Source organism: Alternaria atra (genome assembly GCF_907166805.1).
Source record: "Alternaria atra isolate CS162 genome assembly, contig: 23, whole genome shotgun sequence".
Lineage (NCBI taxonomy): Eukaryota > Fungi > Ascomycota > Dothideomycetes > Pleosporales > Pleosporaceae > Alternaria > Alternaria atra.
Genome location: NW_025091321.1, coordinates 1,149,555 through 1,170,997, shown reverse-complemented (window position 1 = coordinate 1,170,997; position 21,443 = coordinate 1,149,555). Strand labels below are relative to the sequence as shown.

The 21,443-nt window shown below is 51.9% G+C and overlaps 5 protein-coding genes across 5 annotated transcripts; 3 read left to right on the top strand and 2 right to left on the bottom strand.

Moving 5' to 3' along the window:
* Nucleotides 1-2,269: 2,269 nt before the first annotated feature.
* On the bottom strand, nt 2,270-7,130 carry ALTATR162_LOCUS3975 (uncharacterized protein; the record flags this gene model as incomplete). Its single annotated transcript, XM_043311585.1, has 4 exons — nt 2,270-3,353; nt 3,402-6,568; nt 6,623-6,993; nt 7,064-7,130. The coding sequence occupies 4 exons, from the start codon at nt 7,128-7,130 to the stop codon at nt 2,270-2,272; spliced, it is 4,689 nt and encodes a 1,562-aa protein (XP_043167520.1).
* A 1,380-nt stretch (nt 7,131-8,510) lies between these two features.
* On the top strand, nt 8,511-10,841 carry ALTATR162_LOCUS3974 (uncharacterized protein; the record flags this gene model as incomplete). Its single annotated transcript, XM_043311584.1, has 7 exons — nt 8,511-8,607; nt 8,662-9,396; nt 9,445-9,546; nt 9,593-9,645; nt 9,695-9,897; nt 9,944-10,100; nt 10,152-10,841. 7 exons carry the CDS (start codon nt 8,511-8,513, stop codon nt 10,839-10,841), a joined length of 2,037 nt encoding a protein of 678 aa, XP_043167519.1.
* A 1,851-nt stretch (nt 10,842-12,692) lies between these two features.
* Nucleotides 12,693-13,624, bottom strand: ALTATR162_LOCUS3973 (uncharacterized protein; the record flags this gene model as incomplete). The annotated part of the gene is made up of 3 exons (XM_043311583.1): nt 12,693-12,965; nt 13,089-13,324; nt 13,459-13,624. 3 exons carry the CDS (start codon nt 13,622-13,624, stop codon nt 12,693-12,695), a joined length of 675 nt encoding a protein of 224 aa, XP_043167518.1.
* A 1,955-nt stretch (nt 13,625-15,579) lies between these two features.
* On the top strand, nt 15,580-16,407 carry ALTATR162_LOCUS3972 (uncharacterized protein; the record flags this gene model as incomplete). Its single annotated transcript, XM_043311582.1, has 3 exons — nt 15,580-15,819; nt 15,921-16,055; nt 16,120-16,407. The coding sequence occupies 3 exons, from the start codon at nt 15,580-15,582 to the stop codon at nt 16,405-16,407; spliced, it is 663 nt and encodes a 220-aa protein (XP_043167517.1).
* A 2,803-nt stretch (nt 16,408-19,210) lies between these two features.
* Nucleotides 19,211-20,983, top strand: ALTATR162_LOCUS3971 (uncharacterized protein; the record flags this gene model as incomplete). The annotated part of the gene is made up of 4 exons (XM_043311581.1): nt 19,211-19,704; nt 19,788-20,522; nt 20,573-20,787; nt 20,838-20,983. The coding sequence occupies 4 exons, from the start codon at nt 19,211-19,213 to the stop codon at nt 20,981-20,983; spliced, it is 1,590 nt and encodes a 529-aa protein (XP_043167516.1).
* Nucleotides 20,984-21,443: the final 460 nt, after the last annotated feature.

Here is a 21,443-nt window from a genome sequence, read left to right as displayed (position 1 = left end):
CGATCCGGATTTACCCATCCACACTCATCAGTGGGCCCTTATGCACAACAAGCACATCCCGAGACTCCTAGAGCCGCTTCCTGCAAATCCACCTTCGATCATGTGGGTCCGATATGACTATCATGCAGCTGATCGGACATGCTGGCAATTGTTCTTTGCCGTGACGTTTACTGTGGTTGTGTTTGCACCGGATCGTGATGGAGTAACCGCATCGTTACCCTGAGCTTCGGCGTTGGTGCCTACACACTATTGTAGCTAACTTCTCCAATCGCTGATGAGCCCTTTAGATAGCGTTAATGGTAATATGAAGGTATCTACGTTGATGCCAGACCGCTGAATGGCTATGATGTACACATGACGTATGACTGCGGCCCCACTAATCGCTGGCCTCGTGGTGTTAAACTCTTTTCCCTAAGCTATACTAACTACAAAAAATAAGTCACACAAGAATAGCAAAGTCTCAAAAAGAAGAAGGCTAAGCAACATCGTGGGCGGGACAAAATGACAAACATTATGTTCGATACATCCGACTCCTGATCCATGGCCCATATTTCCTCCTTGTCTCCTCGTCACCGTAGATATCGATATCAAATCCATCGTCCGCGACCATCTTCCTAATCTCTCTGTCTCCGTTCGTCATTCGCCGTCTCCATCGTCTCTTGTGTCATTTCTTCTGTAGCCTCCTCTTTGGAACTACCCTCAGGCATCCTATTTACGAGCGGCCCAGTATGTGCATCTTCTAAGCCCAACTGCTCCATCTCTTGATATACTCTTTTCTTCCACTCCATGAATGCCAGACCTCTGGGACGCTGGTCAAAACGCAGTTGCCGATATACAAACGCGTGTTCTGCATGCGGGCTCCGCGGAGAGTTCTGCCCTATCTTCCTCCACGCTTCGATGTCCCGGAGGCCGGGATAGTTAGGGCGAGCTGCCGTGCTTTCTCTAATCTTTCTGCATCAAGATTGCGCCGCGCTAGCCCTTTGTTGGTGGGTCGTTGAGGGCCTTTCCGTATCGGAGGATCTAGTGCTTCAATTATGGGTCCTTTGCTGCGATCAGCTTCGAGAGGGTTCGGACGCGGCACGCGAGTACCGTCAAATCTTGCCCGGCCTTTAACTGGAAAGCCGCGCTCATACGGCACAATTGCACACCCCAAGTTCTTCGCGCGATCGGGATGCATGGAAGCCATGTTGATGTCCGCAATTGAGGGAATAATGAAACGCACCTGCTACGAATGTAGTAGTATATTTGAACCTGTCGAGAGTGTAAGTGTGCGGTTGCAGTCGCATTAATGTGAAAGTAGCGGTGTTCTACCAACTTTTGGTTGGAAAAAAAAAGCTTACCGTGTTCTCACGCAAAGTACTTGCACTCAACCGTGACTTGGGACGCACTTTCACTTTGTGGTCGTCCCACCAAAAAATTGCCGGGCAGCAAGCAACGGCGTGACAAAAAGGTGCTTACCTATGTACTTTTGTGAGAGTATTACCACGAAATCAGCATGAAACTGAGTTGGTTCTGGTGTGTTTGTTGTGATTAATGCCTTTCCCGTCGGGCGATGTTGCAAGGTAAAGGGTGTGAGTGAGATATGGGGTGTACCAAATGGACCCTGACTGAAAAGGCTAGCGCGCATTGGCTGTAAACATGGCAAACTAGAACCACGTGGGGAAAGAATGAGTTTGAGATATGTAGTGACTGCAAAAGCTCGGATAGTATTAAAGTACACACTGCAAGGGAGTCACGAGGCAGTTTTAACTCGACTACATATCACACAGATCACCCGCTCATACCGAGATATTGTGCAACGCCGAGACTAGCCTAGGAGAAGGCCAGCCACACATCATTAAAATATCTACAGCCATGTTCATCAACACCCGTCTACCTTTCAATCTCAGAATTGAGCATTTTGAATCTCTCCCCCATGGCTCCGACATCAGTGTAGGCAGAAAAAGACTAAGAGAAAAACAAGGAAAGTTCAAAGAGGGAATCACAAGCTATACATTTCGGGGAAAGCCAAGACGAAAAACGCCTACTTGATCTCTGATGGAGAGGTAAAAAACCGCAAACAGGGAATAAAGCGTAGTAGTGGTGGTGGTAATGATATGTGGATGAGGAACATGGTCAGATCGCTAGCGCAATGCGATACGTGACAGTTAAAAGAAATATGATGGGTTATGTACAGAAAAGGAGTCATAAAGGCTCGTCAAAGGAGGAAACAGGGACAGACAATATGCAAACAAGTCGTCTCCCTTCCTACTACTCATCACCTCAGGTACTATCTGGGCGGACTTCGCGGACTTCGTGGTGGGCTTTTGGGTACTGCCGGAACTTCCGGTACATCTTCTTGATTCTGACGAAGATGCTCTGGCGCCTCGTCTCGTGTAATTGTCGCTCTGCGTATCGCATTGCGTAACCGGCTCATAACTGCTGGTTGTGTGTTGGGAGAATTATATTGGTAGCTATTCCTGTGGCCTTGGAAGCTGTTACGGCTATGCGACGACTCAAGTCGTGTCAGCATAGCTGCCGAGGTAAAGTCGTTGCTTTGCTCGAAACTAGGGCGCACGCGGTCCATAGACATACGTGCGCGATCGAAGCTTGGTCGTACTCGGTAGTCAGTCGACATACGATGGTTGAGAGGGGTTTCCGTGGTGGGCGCGGGTGGGAGGCCCTCCATAGAGCGGCGGAAAGTGTAATCGGTGCTGTTGCTGCCGTTTTGGCTTCTTGGGTTATGCGTCGTAGCGGTCGGAGCGACTGATGGTGGGTAGATGGGTCGGACGTCTTCGTCCATGGCATCAGCATTAGCGGCTTTGTACTTCGAAGCATCGGCTTCCAATGACTGGTTGGAATCTTGCTCACCAGCCACCTTCTCTGGCGGCGGAGGAAGGTATGAGTCATTGTCTCTCAGGTAATCGAATTTGCCTTGCTTCACTTGCTCTCGGATAATGTCCGCATCGAGAGGGAAGTACATCTTCTGCACCACTTTGAAGATGAAGCGCGGAAGCAAACACGCTATCGTAGCGCAAAGAACGTAAGCCCAGAAATTGAGGGTGCCGTATGCTTCGGCACCAGCCTTGTAGAATTGAGCACTTGAGGTAAAAGAAGTGTACACTCCAGTCCAGAACCAGATGAAGAGGGTACTAATGACGACGATGAGAACCATCAGCCAGTCCCAGCGATATGTGTTGTATAGAACGTAGATGTTGGCCGCGCAAACAGCTGTAGTTGCAGCGTAGATACCCATGCGTCGGAACTCGGCCAGGTCTAATCCGTTGGAGGTCGCAAAAGTTGCGGGTGCGAAGATCTCGTATAAGAAGAAGAAAGCGACCGCGGATTGGTAGATACCGTCAACCATGTAAGCCCTAAGGATTGTTAATGTCTGTCATGCGCTCTGAGGCCATCTTACTTACCAGAATTTAGGTTGGCTCCATTCCTTTCGCTCAATACCACGTCGATACAGCTGCGGGACGGCCAGAGATACTCTATCATCAACATCCTGATCCAGAACACCCATGACGATAACAGGGAGTGACGTAAACGCCAAGTTGAAGAAGATGATGTAAGTGTAGTCGAAGATATACTGGCTGTCGAAGTTGGTGTAAATCTGGTACCAGAAGAGAGCAAACGTCCAGATGATGTTCTTGTAGAAAAAGTTGGCAATCGTTTCTGCGAGCCTACGGTAGGACCATCGACCGTGAACAAGCACAAGGCGAGTAAGGAAGCGGAATTGACCAATGGCGTAATCAGAAGACATGACGGCTGCGCGACCCTCAACACCGGCAATGCCGACACCGACGTGTGCCTCTTGGATCATAGCGACGTCGTTGGCACCATCTCCGATAGCAAGAGTAAGACAGTCCAGTCCGGTCTTGACCATGTTGACGACGGCTGCCTTCTGACTAGGACTGACACGGCAGCAAAGGACAGATCGACAACGCCTGCAGAGAAGAAGGAATTTCCTCTTTACTGACTCATCCAGGGCCAGCTTGAGAGTATCTCCGTCTATGATGATGGCATGTGTAGGTGGTGGTGGTTCGTGATCGTTTTGAGCGGCAGCCAGCTCTTCTTCAGAGCCTTCCAAGCCGAAGATTTTCAGTTTCTCGTCGAGCTGGGCTTCAATGGAACCGATATTGTCGTCTGTAACTTTGAGGATAATGAGGTCCATGTCATTGTCGAGCAGGTTGCAAGAGAAGCCAATGTTGATGGCCGTCTCGACTTTGTCACCTGTCAGAACCCACAACTTGATACCGGCCTGGCCAAGAAGAGAAATCGACTCTGGCACACCGTCTTGAAGTCGGTCTTCGATGGCGGTTCCTCCGATCAACCACAAGTGGTTTTCAATGCGATCAGATACCTCCTCCAACTTGTCTTCACGTCCCTGAATAGCGTTGGCAGCGATATCATAGTCCCTGTTCCACTCTTGGTATTCCTCTTCAGAGATCTCTCTTTGGGCAATGCACAGTGTTCGGAGTCCTTCCCGTGCAAACATCTCTAGGTGCTCACCAGTGTCGGCACGGAGTTGTCGTTGCTCATTGGGAATCAACCTGGAGTAGATCATACTGTCGGCTCCCTTGCAGAAGAGGACAATTCTGTTGTCGGGCATCCTAATGATCGCACTCATTCGCTTCCTGCTAGAGTTGAATTCGAGAGTATTGAGGACTTGGTATTTGCGCTCTTGTCCCAAAACATTGACGACGAGACGATCATCTTCACGACCCACGAATGTGAAACCAACGTCACGGGCAGTAGCGACAAGTGCAGCTTCGTCGGGCGATTGAGCTTTGAACTCGATCTTTGGTGGGTCGCCCGGGGTGCGTTCGGTAACAACAGTATGACAGAGGGCCAAAGCAATCATAAACTCCTCGTTGGCTCTCTTCTGTTCCATGCCAGATTCTCCGCGTAGGTCGTCGACGTAGTCCGGAGCAATGAATGTCAGATCCTCATCCCACAAATAGGGGTTGTCATGCATCTTGCGAATTCCCTCGAGCATCCGCACTCGGTCGCGTGCAATCTGCTCGCGAGCTTTTGCGCCCTCAACTTCGACGTTGATACCTTGTCTGCGCTGCATGCCTGCTTGAGCCTCCGTGTAAGCTTCTCCGTAGGGAACACCGTTAATAGTCGCCTTTTTGAACTCCATGACGTTTTGGGTGAGTGTTCCTGTCTTGTCTGAAAAGATGTATTCGATCTGGCCCACATCGTCTGAGATGTTCCAGGACTTGGGGGTGCAAGGGTAATCCAGCTTTGCGTAGTACATATGTATGTCGCTGTAGATAAAGAGGGCCTGCAGCGTACGTATGATTTCCAAGGTGATGTAAAGCGAAATGGGAACCAAATTCTGAAACAGAATGACGGCAGCCCAGAAGGCAATTACACCGTCTGTAGCAGGAGCACCTCCATAGGAACCATATTCGAAGAATGAATGAGTGGTGTCGTCCCGGGCCCAAGTTACTCCAAGCACGATTCCAGAGACCAGACACATGGCGGCCAAGATGAAGAAATTGTATACAACGTTCCAATTAAGTTCCTTGGAGATCCTGGCTCGCTTGCTGGGCGTGATTCCGGAGTTGATCATAATCTTTGTCTCTTCTCCGGTGAAGACGACGACGCCCAATACCCACTCAGTGTTTCGCAGTTGACAGCCACGGAGGATGAGGTTGTTGATGGAGATGGGTTCGACCATTTCGTACGCCGGCGCTTCGGAATCCTTTGCGTTGTGCTGCTGCCACCTGATGGCCGCACTATACGAGTACAAGTTCGAGTGGGCGCCTTCGCTCTCAATAACGAATTCGGCACGTTCGCAGTGTCGAGCGTGTCGCACATCTCGCGTGGCGTGCAGTGCGTTGCGCACCTTTAGGTTTGTCTCGCCGTCCAGATTCTTCGTCTCAACATAGCATGCACCGTCGTCGGAAGAGGTGGAAAGCACAATTACGTCGGCGGGGATCTCCTCGTCGTTGTAGAGGCGCACAAAATCGCCGACCTGGACGTTCTTCCATGCATCTTTCTTGAAGCGTGCCTTTTCCGGGGCAGTCTTGTAGGGGTTCAATACGCTTCCCCAGAACTTCTTTTGTATGCCAGGGTTGGCGTCAGCGCCGCGAATCTTGTCTCCTTCACCGGGTCCATGGGTCAGTGGTGGGGATTGCGTAGGGGATTGGCCTGGTAGCGGCGAAGGCACGGGTGTCATCTGGATGTCGTTCTCGTTGCCAAAGTACGATTCTCTGCGTGAGACGATGGACGCTCTTCGGGTTTCGTGCGAGGGGCGCGAGCCGTCGATGCCGGCGTCATCACCTCCTTTGCCCTTTGCGCCCTTTTTGCTCTTGGAGTTCTTCATCAGCCGCCATGTTGTGACTATGCTCTTGGAGGTGGCCTTCTTGATCTTCCGCCATAGTGATACCGTGTCTTCGGCCGTGTTTACGTTGTTAAAGTCGACTAGTCGGTGGACGGGGGCGTTGTTGAGCTCGTTGTCGAGGACGGTTCTCCGCCAATCTTCTACTGCATCCTTGATAGCCGTTACGACGAGAATGACGATGAGCGGTACGGCGTTAAGGGCCGGGTTACTAGCACCGAAAATGGAGAAAATCTGGAGAAATCAGTCAGTTGACGGATGTGTCGGAGGAGTCGGAAGGGTACGCACGCCCAGTATAATAATGAACAGGAAGTAGACGTTGGCGATGTTGTGGAATTGGAACCACAAGTTCTTCGGTATGAAGCTGAGCGGCGTGTATTTGGCGGTTCTTATCTTGTTGCGGGCGTACTGTGCGAGAGGGTGGCCTTCTTCGTCGCGTTCTGTTTGAGGCAGGGGGACATTGAAGTAGACCCTCCGGCCTGCGTCTCCCTCTTCGGCGCCTGCATCTGAGCTCTCAGGAGAAGGGTCGGTCGGAAGTCCGCCTTCTTTGCCTAACGAGTCTCGCTTCTCTCCGCCTGAGCCTATGCGCCTGTGGAGGCGTTCCTTGAGAGAGTGTCGCTTGTTTGCCGCTTTGATGCCTGTTGCGCGATGTGTTGCCCCTACGTATCCCGTCAGCGCATGCTCTCAACACTGTACTCTCTGTTCTGTCAGCGGATGGGCGTCACTCACAACGTATGCGCTTCTGCGGATGTGACACCTCGGTCTCGTTGGGCTCCATGTAGGGTTGCAGCGTCATGGTGCTTGTCGTCGGGGATGCTGCGGCGCTGGAAGGAGGAGGGCGGCGACGGCCTGAGCCGGAAAGGCTCTACACTGCGATGCAGGCCAATTCGTTCGCGGAGGACGCTGGCACGTGACGAGAGGTGCAGTGCATATAGTACCGGGTCGTGGTCGAGGGTCGGGGTGGTGGTGTTGTGGTCGTCGCGGAGGGTGAGAACAGATGGGCGGCCGTGTTGTATTCGGATATTAAAAGATGCCGGACGAGAAACAGCGGTTGCGAACACCAAACTCGACGTTGGGGGCAGAGCGACAGTCGGATTATGCGACGGTCGGATTAGATGGTGCAAGGTCGTCAAAGTGCAGGCCCATGGAAAATCAGCACGAGGGGAAGACAGCGGAGCGGCGAAGTACGTCGCAGACCCTGATGATTGATTGATGCATTGCTGGGCTTTAGTTGCTTCCCATGTGCTTACAGCATCGGCGCGGGAAGCACACGCCTCCCACTCCCTCGGCCGGACGCTACGGTCTTAACAAGATGCGAGACTAGTTCCCCTTGCAGGCCCGCAGTGCGATCCGATCATTTAGCGCACCAACACAGGAGGATTTATTTCTGTCAATCGCGTTGGCGACGCGTGGCCTGGACCGAACAAGACAGAGAGAGTAGATAGAGCGCACATCGCCATCTCAGTCTGTCTGGGCAACAGCATCAACCAAACTCTCTAGACTCTGCGACAGTGTGCCTCAGCCATGTCAGCTTGGGACAGTCCGGGGACTAATCATAGCGGAGCATCCGCGGGCTTCAGTCAGCAGCCTTCTAAGCAGCCAGCCAGGGTGGAGCGTCATTTCAGCCCTCACTCGTCCCTCGACTCCGCTGTACGTGTCGTAGCCGGGAGATCCTCGAGTTCCGTGCTTCGTGCAAGTGACTTTAGACAGCTGGCACTCGGATTAATTAAGCTTCTAGAGCCGTATCCATGCGTTTAATAACATGTCCAACGATGCAGGACTTTGCATCTCACATCTGACACAGCCCAGCGTAAAGAGGGCAATGCGAAACCGTTGAAACAGAACGTCACCACTCAGCGAGGGCGGCATAGCTCGGATGCGGCGACGGATATGCTGCAGTGTAGAAATGGCCTGCTTCCAGCGACATACGGATGCCGGCGAACTCGCATTCCGATGCATGTCGTCAAGGGCAAATGAATCTAGCCCATGTGTAGCCAGGCGTTGGCGTTACGGTGGATTGCGCCCAGATTTCTAGCTCCGGGTGAAGTCGTCGCCCGCCACGTGACAGCGTGCTGCGAATTATGTCCGGCATCCGGCTTCGAGACGCCTCACGCGTCGTTGCAAGGTTGCACCACCCCCACTCATCAACATCACAACCCCTCTATTATTTCCCGCCATGAACCCCCAGAAGAAAAGTATCCGAGACTTCTTCTCTCCCATCCCAACAAACTCCCCGAGTGTTGCTAGTTCGTATACCACTCTGCCCCAGAGACGTACATGCTCCCCACCTAATTTGCTGCCTCAGGCTAACAAGTGCCAATACCTAGATGCAAGCAATGCGCCTGCCCGTCAGTCCAACTCTCCGGGCTCCTCTGCAGGGCCACAGGATACAAATTCACATGCCCTCCATACCCCGCTTTCCTCGTCACACCCTTCCGTGTCGACAACCGCGCCTTCCACAATAAGAGCTGCAAGTGCCGATGCGCCGCCCTTCAACCCCTCTCAGACATCCGCAAACTCGGGCACAAGCAGGCGCATCGAATCCAATGGGCAGCAGGTAGTGCTCAATTCCGACTCCGACGATGATTCGCTCCCAGACCTAGACTTCGGTATCTCCACTGCCAAAGTCAAGACCATCACTACCATGACAACTACTCGTTCAAAGCGCACATCCGAAGATCAAGTAGATGGGTTACGCAAACCTACCAAGAAGGCGAGAGACGACAAGATCAACTTCAACACACTCGTACGAACAGCCCAGAAGAACTTGGAAACAGAGCGACAAATTCAGGAACACAAGGCTGCTCTAGAGAGGTCTCTTGAGGAACCCGTGAATACAACTATTACGATCAACGAAGAGACACTTGGCCAAGTCGTGGATGATGGTGATGATGATGATCCGGCGAAGGCGCACCGCCTCTTTCAGGCTATGCAAAGAACGAACGCTACGCAGCTGGAAAGCACTTTCCATTTCTTCCACGACAACTCGGACTCGATACAGGTGCGGCCCAGATTCCCCATCAGCAGTCTGCCCAACCATCGGTGGGTATCGAACTTCGAAGGTAGAGTCTCCACACTGTTGTGAAGTGTCTGTTGCTAATATGCTCAAGACTCTCATGCTCGAGATCAAGCTTTTATAACCGGCTTCGCACAACAGATATTTCGTTTCCAAGAGCTACCTCGAGAAATGGCTTCTTGGATGATTGACCAAAGTTTGTAATACATAACTGTCACATGTCTCCCTGCTAAGATCTTCAGTTTCCTCAAGTCGGAATGAGGCGCTTAGTTGGAGATATATCGAAATCTTAGAGGTAAGGTCACATTAAACCTCGACTCGTGGCAGTATTTGACCTCATGCAGTCTGAGAAACATAACGAGCATCTCCGCGCGTTACTCGACTGCAAGAGACTAGAAGCATTGTTCAGGGCGATAGGCGCCGATATGACACAACTTGAGGCGCAGTCCAGACTTATTCCGGTCTCTGTGGCACGATCCGAAACCAGAGTCTCGCTTCCTCCGCCATTGATCTCTATCGCCAGGCTACTTGAGCGAGTAGCCCCATGGTAGGCATACTATGTAGGGGTGAAGTGCTTTACTGACCCTTTACAGCTTGCGTTCAAAAGCTCGAAGTCGTGCGCTGTACCTACTCTGCCACGTGTGCCTGGATGACCGAGTTATTGCAGACGCTGTAATACTACACACCATACAGGGCGCTATGGAAGCTATTGTATGCAGCTTTGCTGACAATCATAAGCTGACCTCCGCTGTAGGGAGCCCTCCACTACGACACGACGTTAAGACTCTAATATCTTCACAGCTCAGCGATGTTGTCCCTCAACTCCTTGGAAAAGTGACAGATCCTTTGCTCCAAAAAAATTTGATTCGTTCTTTTCCAACGACGTCGCCATTGACGGCATATTTGCAACGTCATCTGGCCCTCGCGTTTCTGGTTTACCCAGCTCCAGTCGACGTACCACTTGTGGACCCTAAAGTGTCTGATAACATCCACAAACATATCAAAAACTCACCAAGTTTCCGAATAAACAAGGACACCGACTACGATCACCTCGCTGCACGTTTGGCCCTTCTTGACATCGCTGTTGGACCTGGTTTATTGGACGTCCCATACCAGCCCCTATCAAGTCTAGCAACTTCAGAAGCGGGCTCATCTCCTGTCAGAGCTCCAGTATCTGCGTCATCTGAGGTGAAAGACTTCAACAACCAGGTGGATGCACTTGCTCGACAGTTCCAGCTACTGGGTAACTCTATTGTTGAAGCTGGCGCTGCGGTAGATCTGACCATTATGGACGCGAAGGATTCTATAGAGAGACTACGCGCACGACTTGAGCACGCCGTGCGGATAGGCGGAAGGAAGGCGCACAACGTGTTTGGAGACGATGATGAAGAAAATACACAGCACAAAATTAATAAGTTCTTCAAGAAAGGGTCGAAGAGCTCTTTGCCAGCACCATTACGCGGCATATTCGATGTAGAGGACGACGTGTAGTCAGACCTCGCCAATTCTCCAAAGACTCCAAGAAGGTTTTACAAATGCTGACGAGTTATATACGTAGACCATACAATAGTAATCCGACGTACGGATATTCAACCATCACATGTATGTCATCCCTCTACCTGCTATTGTGAAAAGTTTCAACCAACACGTCGCATCCCCACGCAATCTCATGTTTTCGTGACCCCCTGAAATTTGCATCAACGTTGGCACAGCACTTGGCATACCTTCCCGCTACAGCCATTAGGGGGGATCTACAGGAGAACGCAAAACCCGCTCTCCACTCTACCGCGTCGCCTCGCAGAAAATATCAGACCAAGTCCGAATGTTCCAATTTCACGCGCAGCACTCTACAATCCTTCGAAAACTAGCGGCTAGCGACAAGGGTCTAGAAGAGACGAAAAATCTTGCGGGTAGCTCTTTTCGATCCAGCTGATGTCTGCAGAGGCTCGGTCACGGCCCACAAGTGAGTTCATCTCCTCCTGTCACATTGCATTGCAGGGCATCGATGCGAGCGAGCCAGCGAGCTAAGGCGATGGAAGCGGCTTACTCATATAACTACTGTACGTGCGAACGTGCGTGCCGTGAGTGACTTTCGGGGGACAGAGTTGACGAAGAGCGGGACTGCTGAGCCAGGAGACGTTGTAAACACTACGTGTAGAGATGCAATACAGCGATAGATTACAAGCGGGCTTGCGGCACGGATACGCTTGCAGCTTGCGAGGGTAGATGGGAGATGATTGATTAGCATGAAGCTGTGGCGCACACAGGTTGCTGACTCGCTATCTGAGGCGGTGTGATGCAAGTGCGAATCAGCGTTGTTTTGGGCTGAACGCCTCGGCTCGCATGTCGCGCCAGTCAGCTGGGCTCGTGTGAGGCAACAAACCATTTCGGAGCATCGGACATTATGTAGCCTGCACGCGCGTAGGCTGGGATTCGATGTCTGAGTTGGAATATCTGACAGACATAATACCGCGATTTGCGCATCTAGTCTTGCATAGATGCATCGTCCCTATAGTAACTTAAACACCGCACACAACATTTCGGCCCCCATGCAAACCCGCCTGTGTCTTTTTTAAATATACCGGTGGGTAAACCACCCTAGGCCTAGCCAGCTTATCTGCCGTCTGCAGGTGCTTACTACCATGTCTCTTGCATGCCAGTGCGTTCGGGTTCCTTGGTATTGGGTATCAGCCCTGGAGGCTGCCGTTGTATTTCGGATAGCAGTTTCCGCGTTTGAACTAGGTTGCCGTTTGCCGATGAACGGTTTGGCGGCATGCGGGATGGTCCTTGTTAAAAGTAATGTAGCAAGGTGAAAAGAGGTTTAGCGTTGTTGCCAGTGAGGGAACGGCGAAAAGTGGGAATAGTGGTGCAAAGTGACAGATGTAGTGAAGCTTGGCTGGTTTGGCGTTTGATTTGGACATGTTTTGAGATGAGGTTGATCGGGTGATGGTCAGTTGTTGGGAACAGCTGTTTCTGAGTTTCTAGGAAGGTGAAAAGGATCGCGCAAGAATCATCAGGTATAGATCCGGTAGCCATGTGAAGTCTATAATTCATATACAATCCCATGCGAGCCAAAAGTCGCGAAACTATATTAACGGAGTGGTATCCAGATCTATATACATAAGAACGCTAAGTGCAGAAATGATGCGAAGCCGAATGAAAGATCAAGAAAGCTTATCGTATGGAGTATCAGCGCTGCTGAGACCTCCGTCATTACTTCCACATCACCAGCTGTAGACTATGGAGGGAAAGAAAGAGTCGTTCGATTGGACATGTACGTTCCTTGATTTTGCTGTGCCGGCTCTTCCAAAACCCTCTTCTTTCTCATAAATTCTTCATCGACTATAGTCCACCCAGTCCGTTCTTCTCATCAATGTGCCTGTAGCGCTCCTGTTCCATGCGGTACTTGAGGACCATGGCGACACAGAGCACCAGGATCATGTCGATGCCGACGATACCGAAGGCGGCAGTAAACACTCGGTCCAAATACGTGTTGGCGAAGGAGGAGAATTTGCCAATGCATCCTCCCTTCTGAGCGGCGACTAGGGTGTTTTGGCATGTGCTATCCTGTACGAATGGAGGTGTGGTCGAGTTGACATAACCGCAGCAGTCAAACTATGTTTCGTCAGCCTCTGCCTGTAGATCATGATGTATTCCTGCATGACTTCTAGGCATCCCCACAGGGTCGTGTAGGGATGTGCGGTCCTAGTGCTGACGCCAATCGTAAGAAGAATTTACCTTTTGTTGCAGAAGACTTTGAATAAGCGGCGTCTCACGTCCCCAAAGTACGCTGAGGTTCGTGCGGGTTTGCAGTGTCTCGACCCAGATAGCGATACCTAGGCCAAGCGTGAAGGTTGCGCAGATGACTACTAGCCAGCCCTGAGTGCGGAGCCAGCCTCGGTTTGTTGGGAGGAACAGCGCTGGAAGAGATAGTAGGAAAGTGACAAAGACGAAGATTGCATTGACTACGCCAGCTGGAGGAACTGTTAGTTATTGTGTCTTGAGAATGCATGTTCATGGGCGATGCGTGGGACAATGTGTCGCCACAATAGTGCCAGAATATCGATTCCTTCGACACTTTCTCATCGCCCATTTGTAGATGTCGTACCTGTCAAGGGACACTGGCCGAGCAGCAGGTTCTGCGTCACGTTGTCTACGGTCGGAGTGGCGCGCATCGATTGCTCGGATATGAGGGAGAAGCCCAGCAACAGTCCTCCACATCCGGCAAAGAGGAAATCCATGCCCACAAAGGCCATCATCAACTTGGTCGGCATCTTGGCGGTATTGCGACTTGACGGAAGAGACTGAAGCGAAAAAAAAGAAGGATTGTAGCAAAGAATGTAAGTCGAGCGCAGCGGAGCCGTCCGGCGTACTCTTGTGAACTGCGTCGATCAAGGCGAGTCAACGCGAATTATTAGATAGAAAGTAGCGAAGTAAAGAGAACGTAGCAAGACCAGCGCTCGCGCGGAAAATGCATGGCATTCGGGGACACGGGGACTATGAGCATTAAGAAGCACTGCGAGGGCGCGTCGCAGTTGGACCACGGCGATGCGTGGGTGGTTTCAGTAGTGTTGGAGCATTGTGGGCGGCCAATCACAGACGAAACAAGCATGATGGGTCGATGTTTTGGCGCTGCGACGTCGGTTGAGCCACAGAGGGTGGAGCACAGTGTGAGGAGACTGCGACGACGAAGTTTTGATCAGAGTGAGTTGTGGTTACATGGGACGAGAGGGTAGGTAGTGGAGCCGCGGCATCATGGCTGTCACGAGACGCGATGGTGTTGAACACCGAGCTGCTGCCTCAGAGCAGGCGCCACCAACAGTGCAGACGCGCAGGAAGAAGGGAGCAGGCTAGACCGTCGCTGCAAGCGAAGCGAGATCAAACGGGGAAGGTGCGTAAGGGTGGTGCTTGCCTGGTGCTTGCCTGGTCTTGCCTAGGTGCAGCCGCGGCTTCCACGCCCACGGCGACCCACTCCTATCATGAAGGCGGCATGCAAAGTGCACGTCTCCCTACACCAACAACAAGATGGAAAATGGGATATGCGGTACTGGCAAAGGCGATTCGAGCATGCAGCATGCTAGTCCACACCAGTGCAGTGCAGTATGTCTTGCCATGGTCTGTAAGCCCGGAGAGTGGACAAGCGACATTCACCAGTTGACCGTCAATCTGACTTGAGCGGGACTAGCGCAGTCTTTCCACGAATCAGAAGGATGGAAAAAACCGGGCTCTGCTCAGCTGCCTCTAGCGCAGCCCTCGGCTTGAGATGGACGGCGCACTTTTCATGTGGAAAGGCCGCTGCTGTTCATCTCCAAAAGCGACCTGACAGGTCAAAGTCTAGTGTGAAGGGGTCAAAGTCGGTATCAGCACGACGGTGGTATTGCCATGTAGATTGTCACTTCATGCGTGGCGCGAAACCGCAGTCCAAGGCTACTGTCCAGGGCAACAATTGTCGATCTGCGACTCAGAGCTGTGACCAGGGTCGAGCTCAAGCGCATCCGCCCCCAGTTGTGTGGATAGTTGAGGGCCTGCCCGCACCAAAGCAGCCAAAGCAGCCGTCGAGAGAAATACTTGACCACTCCCGCCGTTTCATTCCCAATACCGTTCGTCCCTTTCCTTCCTCAGACAGCTCTCGGGCTATAACACAGCTGCACCACTCCGTCTGTCCCTGCGTGCCCGCCAAGCTCCACAAGCTCAGGGTTCAGGAAACCACTCGACCTGTCTTTTTGCTACCCACCCCAACGGCGCGCGAAAACAAAGCACGCCGCACTGTCAGCGCCTGAGTGCAAAGACGCTCTCTCTCCCAGGTACGTACCCATTTCGCCCCCAGCCCACAATCTGTCGCGAGGTCACGCTCCCCGGCACCAAGCCCTTCCACAAGCACCCCCCAGCCACTGGTGCTGCACGGGCCCCCGAGTAATTTAGTGCCTTCCACCGAGCACAGTGCGACCAAGCGTTTCCTCCCCCGCGCACCTTTTCCTTGCATTCCTGCTGCGCCATCACAAAGGGACCAGCCCCGATCTTTTAACAGGCCGCGCTTCCTTTTCCGTATGAGGTCGTTCTAAGAGTCTAACCCAACTCAAGCTGTCTGCAGTTCCTTCTGTAACATTTTGCGCGTCTGCCCAAACCACGCAAGAACGCCTGCCAGCTCCCCACACTCGGCCCAACACAGCTTAGGGCCCTTCGTCCCCCAAACACTGCGGGTAACCAATCTTTGTCGCGACTCACCACCATGGCCAGCGAAATCACCGAGCACGACCAGAACGCGTCGCCGTCTGTCCACGACGACGGCAATGGCACCATGGGCATGGAGAACCGTGGCGTCAAGCGTGCGCGCGCTGCCGCCGACGACGACGATGATGATGATGACAAGCCCGGCCGTGAGCGAAGAAAGATTGAGATCAAGTTCATCCAAGACAAGTCGCGTCGGCACATCACCTTCTCCAAGCGCAAGGCTGGTATCATGAAGAAGGTATGTTAGTTGTCTCTTCGCGCGCATCGTGGTGCATTTCCTCTCGCGTCGCATGAAACCGTTGCCTGCACCGAGCGCTCCGCTAACCATCTCATTCCCAGGCCTACGAATTGTCTGTCTTGACTGGCACCCAAGTGCTGCTGCTCGTCGTCTCCGAGACTGGTCTTGTCTACACCTTCACCACACCCAAGCTGCAACCGCTAGTCACCAAGCCAGAGGGCAAGAACCTCATCCAGGTACGCTGCAACCACCATCTCACCTGTTGCATCGCATCGCATCGCATTACTAACATCCCTACAGGCCTGTCTCAACGCCCCCGAGCCATCAAGCGGCGACGCGAATGGCGTCGACAACGACACTGTCGAATCGCCAGAGGACAACCACGCCCAAGTGCCGCCTGGCCAGCCACGCGGAATGCCGCCCAACAACCAAGCCATGCCCCAAGCCTACATGACGCCCGAGGCTGCCCTGCACTACCAGAGCTACCTCCAACAACAGCAGCAGCAGTCAAACCAGTATCCCATGGCGCAGCAAGGCATGCCCCGCCATCCTGGTGGCCACTACCCCCAGGATCAGAAGCTCGGCTAAACCTAATACACACTTACTCTACCCAAACGGTAGCAGGTCACTACTCGGAAGGCGCATTAGTAACTGGATATGGATACCCACATAATGGCAAAAGTAATCACGGTGTCGCTCAACGAGCAATACGCAGATGCATGGTATGCGATTTCGCATGCGACAGTGTAGCAAGAGTGAGAAGATATGATGTGGGCACGCAATGTTGGGGGGATGCAGTTGCACTTCCGAACGACTGTACGTCTTACGTGGATATTGGCGCAGTCTGTGGTTTCTTTATTCTTGTCGTTTGCTCTCAATCAACATATTTAGCATCTCCTGTCACATTTACCAGGTGCTGTTTGGACCAGATCTATACCACTACCCATAGCCTCGGTCGAATTCAGTACGTTAATTCACTCAAAGCTAGCCTCGTGGGCCGCTATCCGTGAGAGCTTAGTCTGGTCTGGGCATTGCTTCCTATTTCGTCGTTCCAACTTGCCTTTCTGGGAGAATAAGCTTGCCACCACAACTCAAAACCCTGAACTGTCCGCGGACTTCTGTTGGAGGTGAGGTTTTTTACAGAAAGCTCGCGAATCCCGTTCCTCGTGATGTCCGCCGTGTTTGGCTCAGCGAAGCGAGAAACAAGCACCACACGCATCGCTAGACTACTCTAAAATATGCTATTACCTCTCTCCACTGGACTACAGCATTCTTTTTTTTTCCGCAGGAAAAACTAAGGTGCAACGCTATCCCTAGGCTCGTGCGCAGCCCCAATGACGGCTGGATAACGGCTGAGAGCAGGGCTTTCGTCGCCTACTGTCTGAAGTAGAGACTCGAGAAGGCCCTCGAGGAAATGTCACATCCGCAATTGCACGACCATACTTACCTAGCGCGTCATTGTTGAGAATTACGCTCTTGCAGGTGCGACCATGTACATCATCTGGACTCGATGCACAGGGAAGCTTTCCAGAGCCAACGCAACACTGGTACCGTCTACTTCAAAGTTACTTCTACCTTGCCTCAACTACTTGCGACAAGGACTATTTGGTCACGATCGCGGCAATATCCTTCAAATGTGTCACTGCGTGACTGCGGCGTCGGGCTAATATGTCGTACGAGAAGGGGCGCGTGTAGTACAAAGGGAGCCGATCGATGTGAAAGGCTTGCGTCACCTACTACTTCGGAACTATTTCAAAGGCTGGAGTATCTAGGAAGAGGTTGTTGAAGAGATGCAAATAGCGCCACAGTGGAGCGAATGAAGTTGTGTGGGTGTGAAGATGTTCTCGACATACCATTGAGGGTAACTGTTACACCCTGATGTGGTCGTGAAATCACTCATCAATTGATGGTTTCACCTTTTGAGTCCACCATAGGTGGTGGAGAGGTACAGAGTTATATGAGAGAGAAGTGGCTTCGATGCTGACAGCTGTCTTCATAGGGCTGATCTCAGTTTAGTGGGCTCTCGCAAACAACGCAAGATTACAGCTACGGACCGCTCCGCAGAAATTCGCCGGAAGATAAATACGGCTATGTACTTGCTGCTTCCGCGCCGATGGACACCACAAATGTAGTGCGACCGAAAGCTTCACGCTTTGTACGCCCTCGTCTGCACGCCGTCTCGACACCAGCTGCAACTCATTACCATCAGTCCCGATGTCGTTCGTGTAGCGCTTGCATGGGCTTCTTAAGCTATCTATTCTTTTTGACTCGGCATTCTTCCGCAGTATCTCCCCCAAAGTGTTATCCCATTCGATGAAATCTCGAGAGTTGGTTGCTTCTGTGTTACTTTACGCGTCATCCTGCCTCTCGGGTGCGGCTGTCTTCCCGCAGAAAGCCTCTTTACTTCTTCGAGCGATCCCCGCATCTTACCAAACTAATGCCGGCTCTTAAGAATCGCGGGTTTACGAACTATCCTATATTGAATCCTGAACTAATACATGCGTTCTTTACAACCATCACAACATGGCTTGCGACCTAGGCTGGTTATTCTAACATCTAAGATCTCTAGAGACTGTTCATCAATAATGAATTATAGACGCAGATCAGCGAGCCGATAGGTGATGATCAAAATATAGCTTACTCGCACTTCCAATGTTGTTCTAGTGACATGGCTTCACGTTCACTTTTAATCCTTTCTACAGCGATATCTTCCAGTCTAATACTTTTGGCCGTCGTGAAGACATTAAGAAGCGCGACCTTGAATGTTACTCATTCATTTCCTCAGGTTTTACGCCTTCGTCTACATCTCATCATACTTTGCGATTGCTGTCTAAGTAACCAAAGTCGAATCGTCCCGCGCAACTCATGGGGAGGAGCAATGGAACCCCTCACACAGAGAGCTTTGACGTCGTATGTGGCTGCTAAGAAATGCAATTCAGCAAGTATGGTCAAGCCAAGCCGGACGTCTTCCCCGCAAAGCGACAGCAACAACTCTTGCATACGCGTCTAAGCTTTTCAGGCATAGAAATCCTGACTTCGGCCCTAATCACGGCCTTAGTGAAGAACTCTCTAGGTATCGCTGTTCCGTTCTTTACGAATGCTTTTCATTGCTTCGCTGTCTCGATTCGCTATCTCTTATCTAGCGTTGCTTTCTCCCCTGCTCATCACCCCACGTTCTGCGCCCGAGCGTGGCCCACCCCCAGACCGCGACATTCATCATGAGCAGCATATAAGCTTCATGGTCGCTGTGCTGGCTGCTTGGCGTGATGCGATAAGCCTTTTGCCAAATGCTTCCTTCGACAGCGCGGCTTCTTGCTCCGACTATATTACCTTTTGCTTGCTCGTGCATCACTCCCAAATCAACTACAGTACCAAAGAAATTCAAAAAGCTATGGAGTCTGAAATCGAGAAACGTCCAAGCCCTCGCATCTCTCTCGATGTAGAAACACAAACCAAGTCCTCCGTAGACGCAGACGCCCTCAAGCTAGCAGAAATGGGCTACACCCAAGACATGGCGAGAAAGTACACCGTCTGGTCCGTTCTTGGGGTCGGATTCTCAATCACAAACTCGTGGTTCGGCATCTCAGCCGCTCTCATCACTGGCATCAATTCCGGAGGCCCGCTGCTCGTCATCTACGGCATCATGCTCATAGCGCTCATCTCAACGTGTGTGGGTATCAGTCTGAGCGAGCTGGCGAGTGCAATGCCGAACGCGGGTGGACAGTACTTCTGGGCTGGTGAGCTAGCACCGAAGCGATACACGAGACTTGCGAGTTATATGACGGGGTGGTTGGCGTGGTGGGGTGCCATGTTTACGAGTGCGTCTGTGGCATTGGCTATGGGTAGTGCGTTGGTAGGGTGTTATCAACTTGGGCATCCGGACTTGTAAGCGCTTCTTTTTTCTACACCTTTTCCTCGTCAAGAAAGGTACTTGAAAGTTATGCAGACTCTTGCTAAATATTTCTCAGTGTCATCCAGCCCTGGCACGTCTTCCTCGCATACCAGCTCTCAAACATCTTCTGCTTCCTCTTCAACTGCTACGGCAAAACGCTCCCCACAATCGGCAAAACCACACTGTGGACCTCGCTGCTCTCCTTCGCCGTGATACTCATCGCTGTCCCAGCTGTCGCGCCTACACACCAGCACGCTCGCTTCGTCTTCGCCACCTTTATAAACAACACAGGCTGGCAACAAGATGGCATCGCCTTCATCGTCGGCCTCGTGAACACAAACTGGGCTTTCGCTTGTCTAGACTGCGCTACGCATCTCGCCGAAGAGGTACACCGGCCGGAAAAAATGGTGCCGATAGCCATCATGGGGACTGTGGGCATTGGGTTCGTGACGAGCTGGTTCTTCTCCGTTGCCATGTTCTTCTCGATTGTAGGGGACTTTGCTGAGATTGGCGCATCAGATACTGGGGTACCTATCCTGGAGATCTTCTTTCGCGCGCTGGGAAACAAGGCTGGGGCAACGGTCCTTGAGGCGCTCATTATAGCTACGGGATTGGGTTGCTTGGTCGCAAGTCATACATGGCAGAGTCGGCTGTGCTGGAGCTTTGCGCGGGATCGTGGGCTTCCTGCTCATCGGTGGCTGGCCAAGGTACATGCAGGACTCGATGTGCCTCTTAATGCACACTTTGTGAGCTGTGTTATTGTAGCTATTATGGGATGTTTGTATCTGGCTTCGTTGACGGCATTTAACTCGTAGGTCGCCCCGTAATCCGTGTCTGGGAACCAAAGCTAATAAGATATAGGATGATAACGGCATGCATCGTCCTTTTGTATCTCAGCTACTCTGTTCCGGTCATCTGTCTTCTCGTCCGCGGTCGCAACAACATAGTCCACGGGCCATTCTGGCTCGGCCCAATCGGTCTTTTTGCGAATGTCGTACTACTTCTCTGGACACTGTTCACACTGATCATGTACTCATTTCCGTACGCGAAACCTGTTGAGGCGGGGAACATGAACTGTAAGTGATGCCATTTGAGCAGATATCTGTATCGCTGACGAGATATGTAGATGTATGCGTAGTCTATGCCATTGTTGCTTTCATCGCTAGCATGGACTGGCTGTTTAGAGGAAGGAAGAATTTCGTGGTCGCGGGCGAAAGGAAGGAGGAAGGAGCGAATACAGGTCCGAGGATCGTGGATCTGCCTCGTTATTAAAGGCGCGAATTAGATAGTCCGACCTTCCGGTGCGCACGTCGCGAATGTTTTGAGAGTCATGTTTACGGGTTGGGTGACTACCATGCGCCTACTTCTCTGGCATCCACCTACCTTGTGGCTGAGTGACATGACTATCGCTCGTAAACGTAGGCTCTATCCCTCCTTTGGACTGCAAGCGTAAAGTTGAGTGAGACAGCCTCGGAAACCTGGCCAGTACGGTACGCGCTTGTACAGCATGTCATGTTCCAAGCACACCCAGCCCGATGTTCATAGCAAATCCAAAATCCACGGCCAGAGTAACAGTTTGGTGACATGTGCAAGTTGCCGTGGAGATGAAAGAGGAATGTTAATAGGCTTGGCAGTCGAACGCGCAAGTGGGGCGCTAGTGGATCGCGTCGCGTTTGCATGGGGGATTCTCAGATGCACTGACGTCTGCCATGTGCCTTTCTTCTGCGCAACA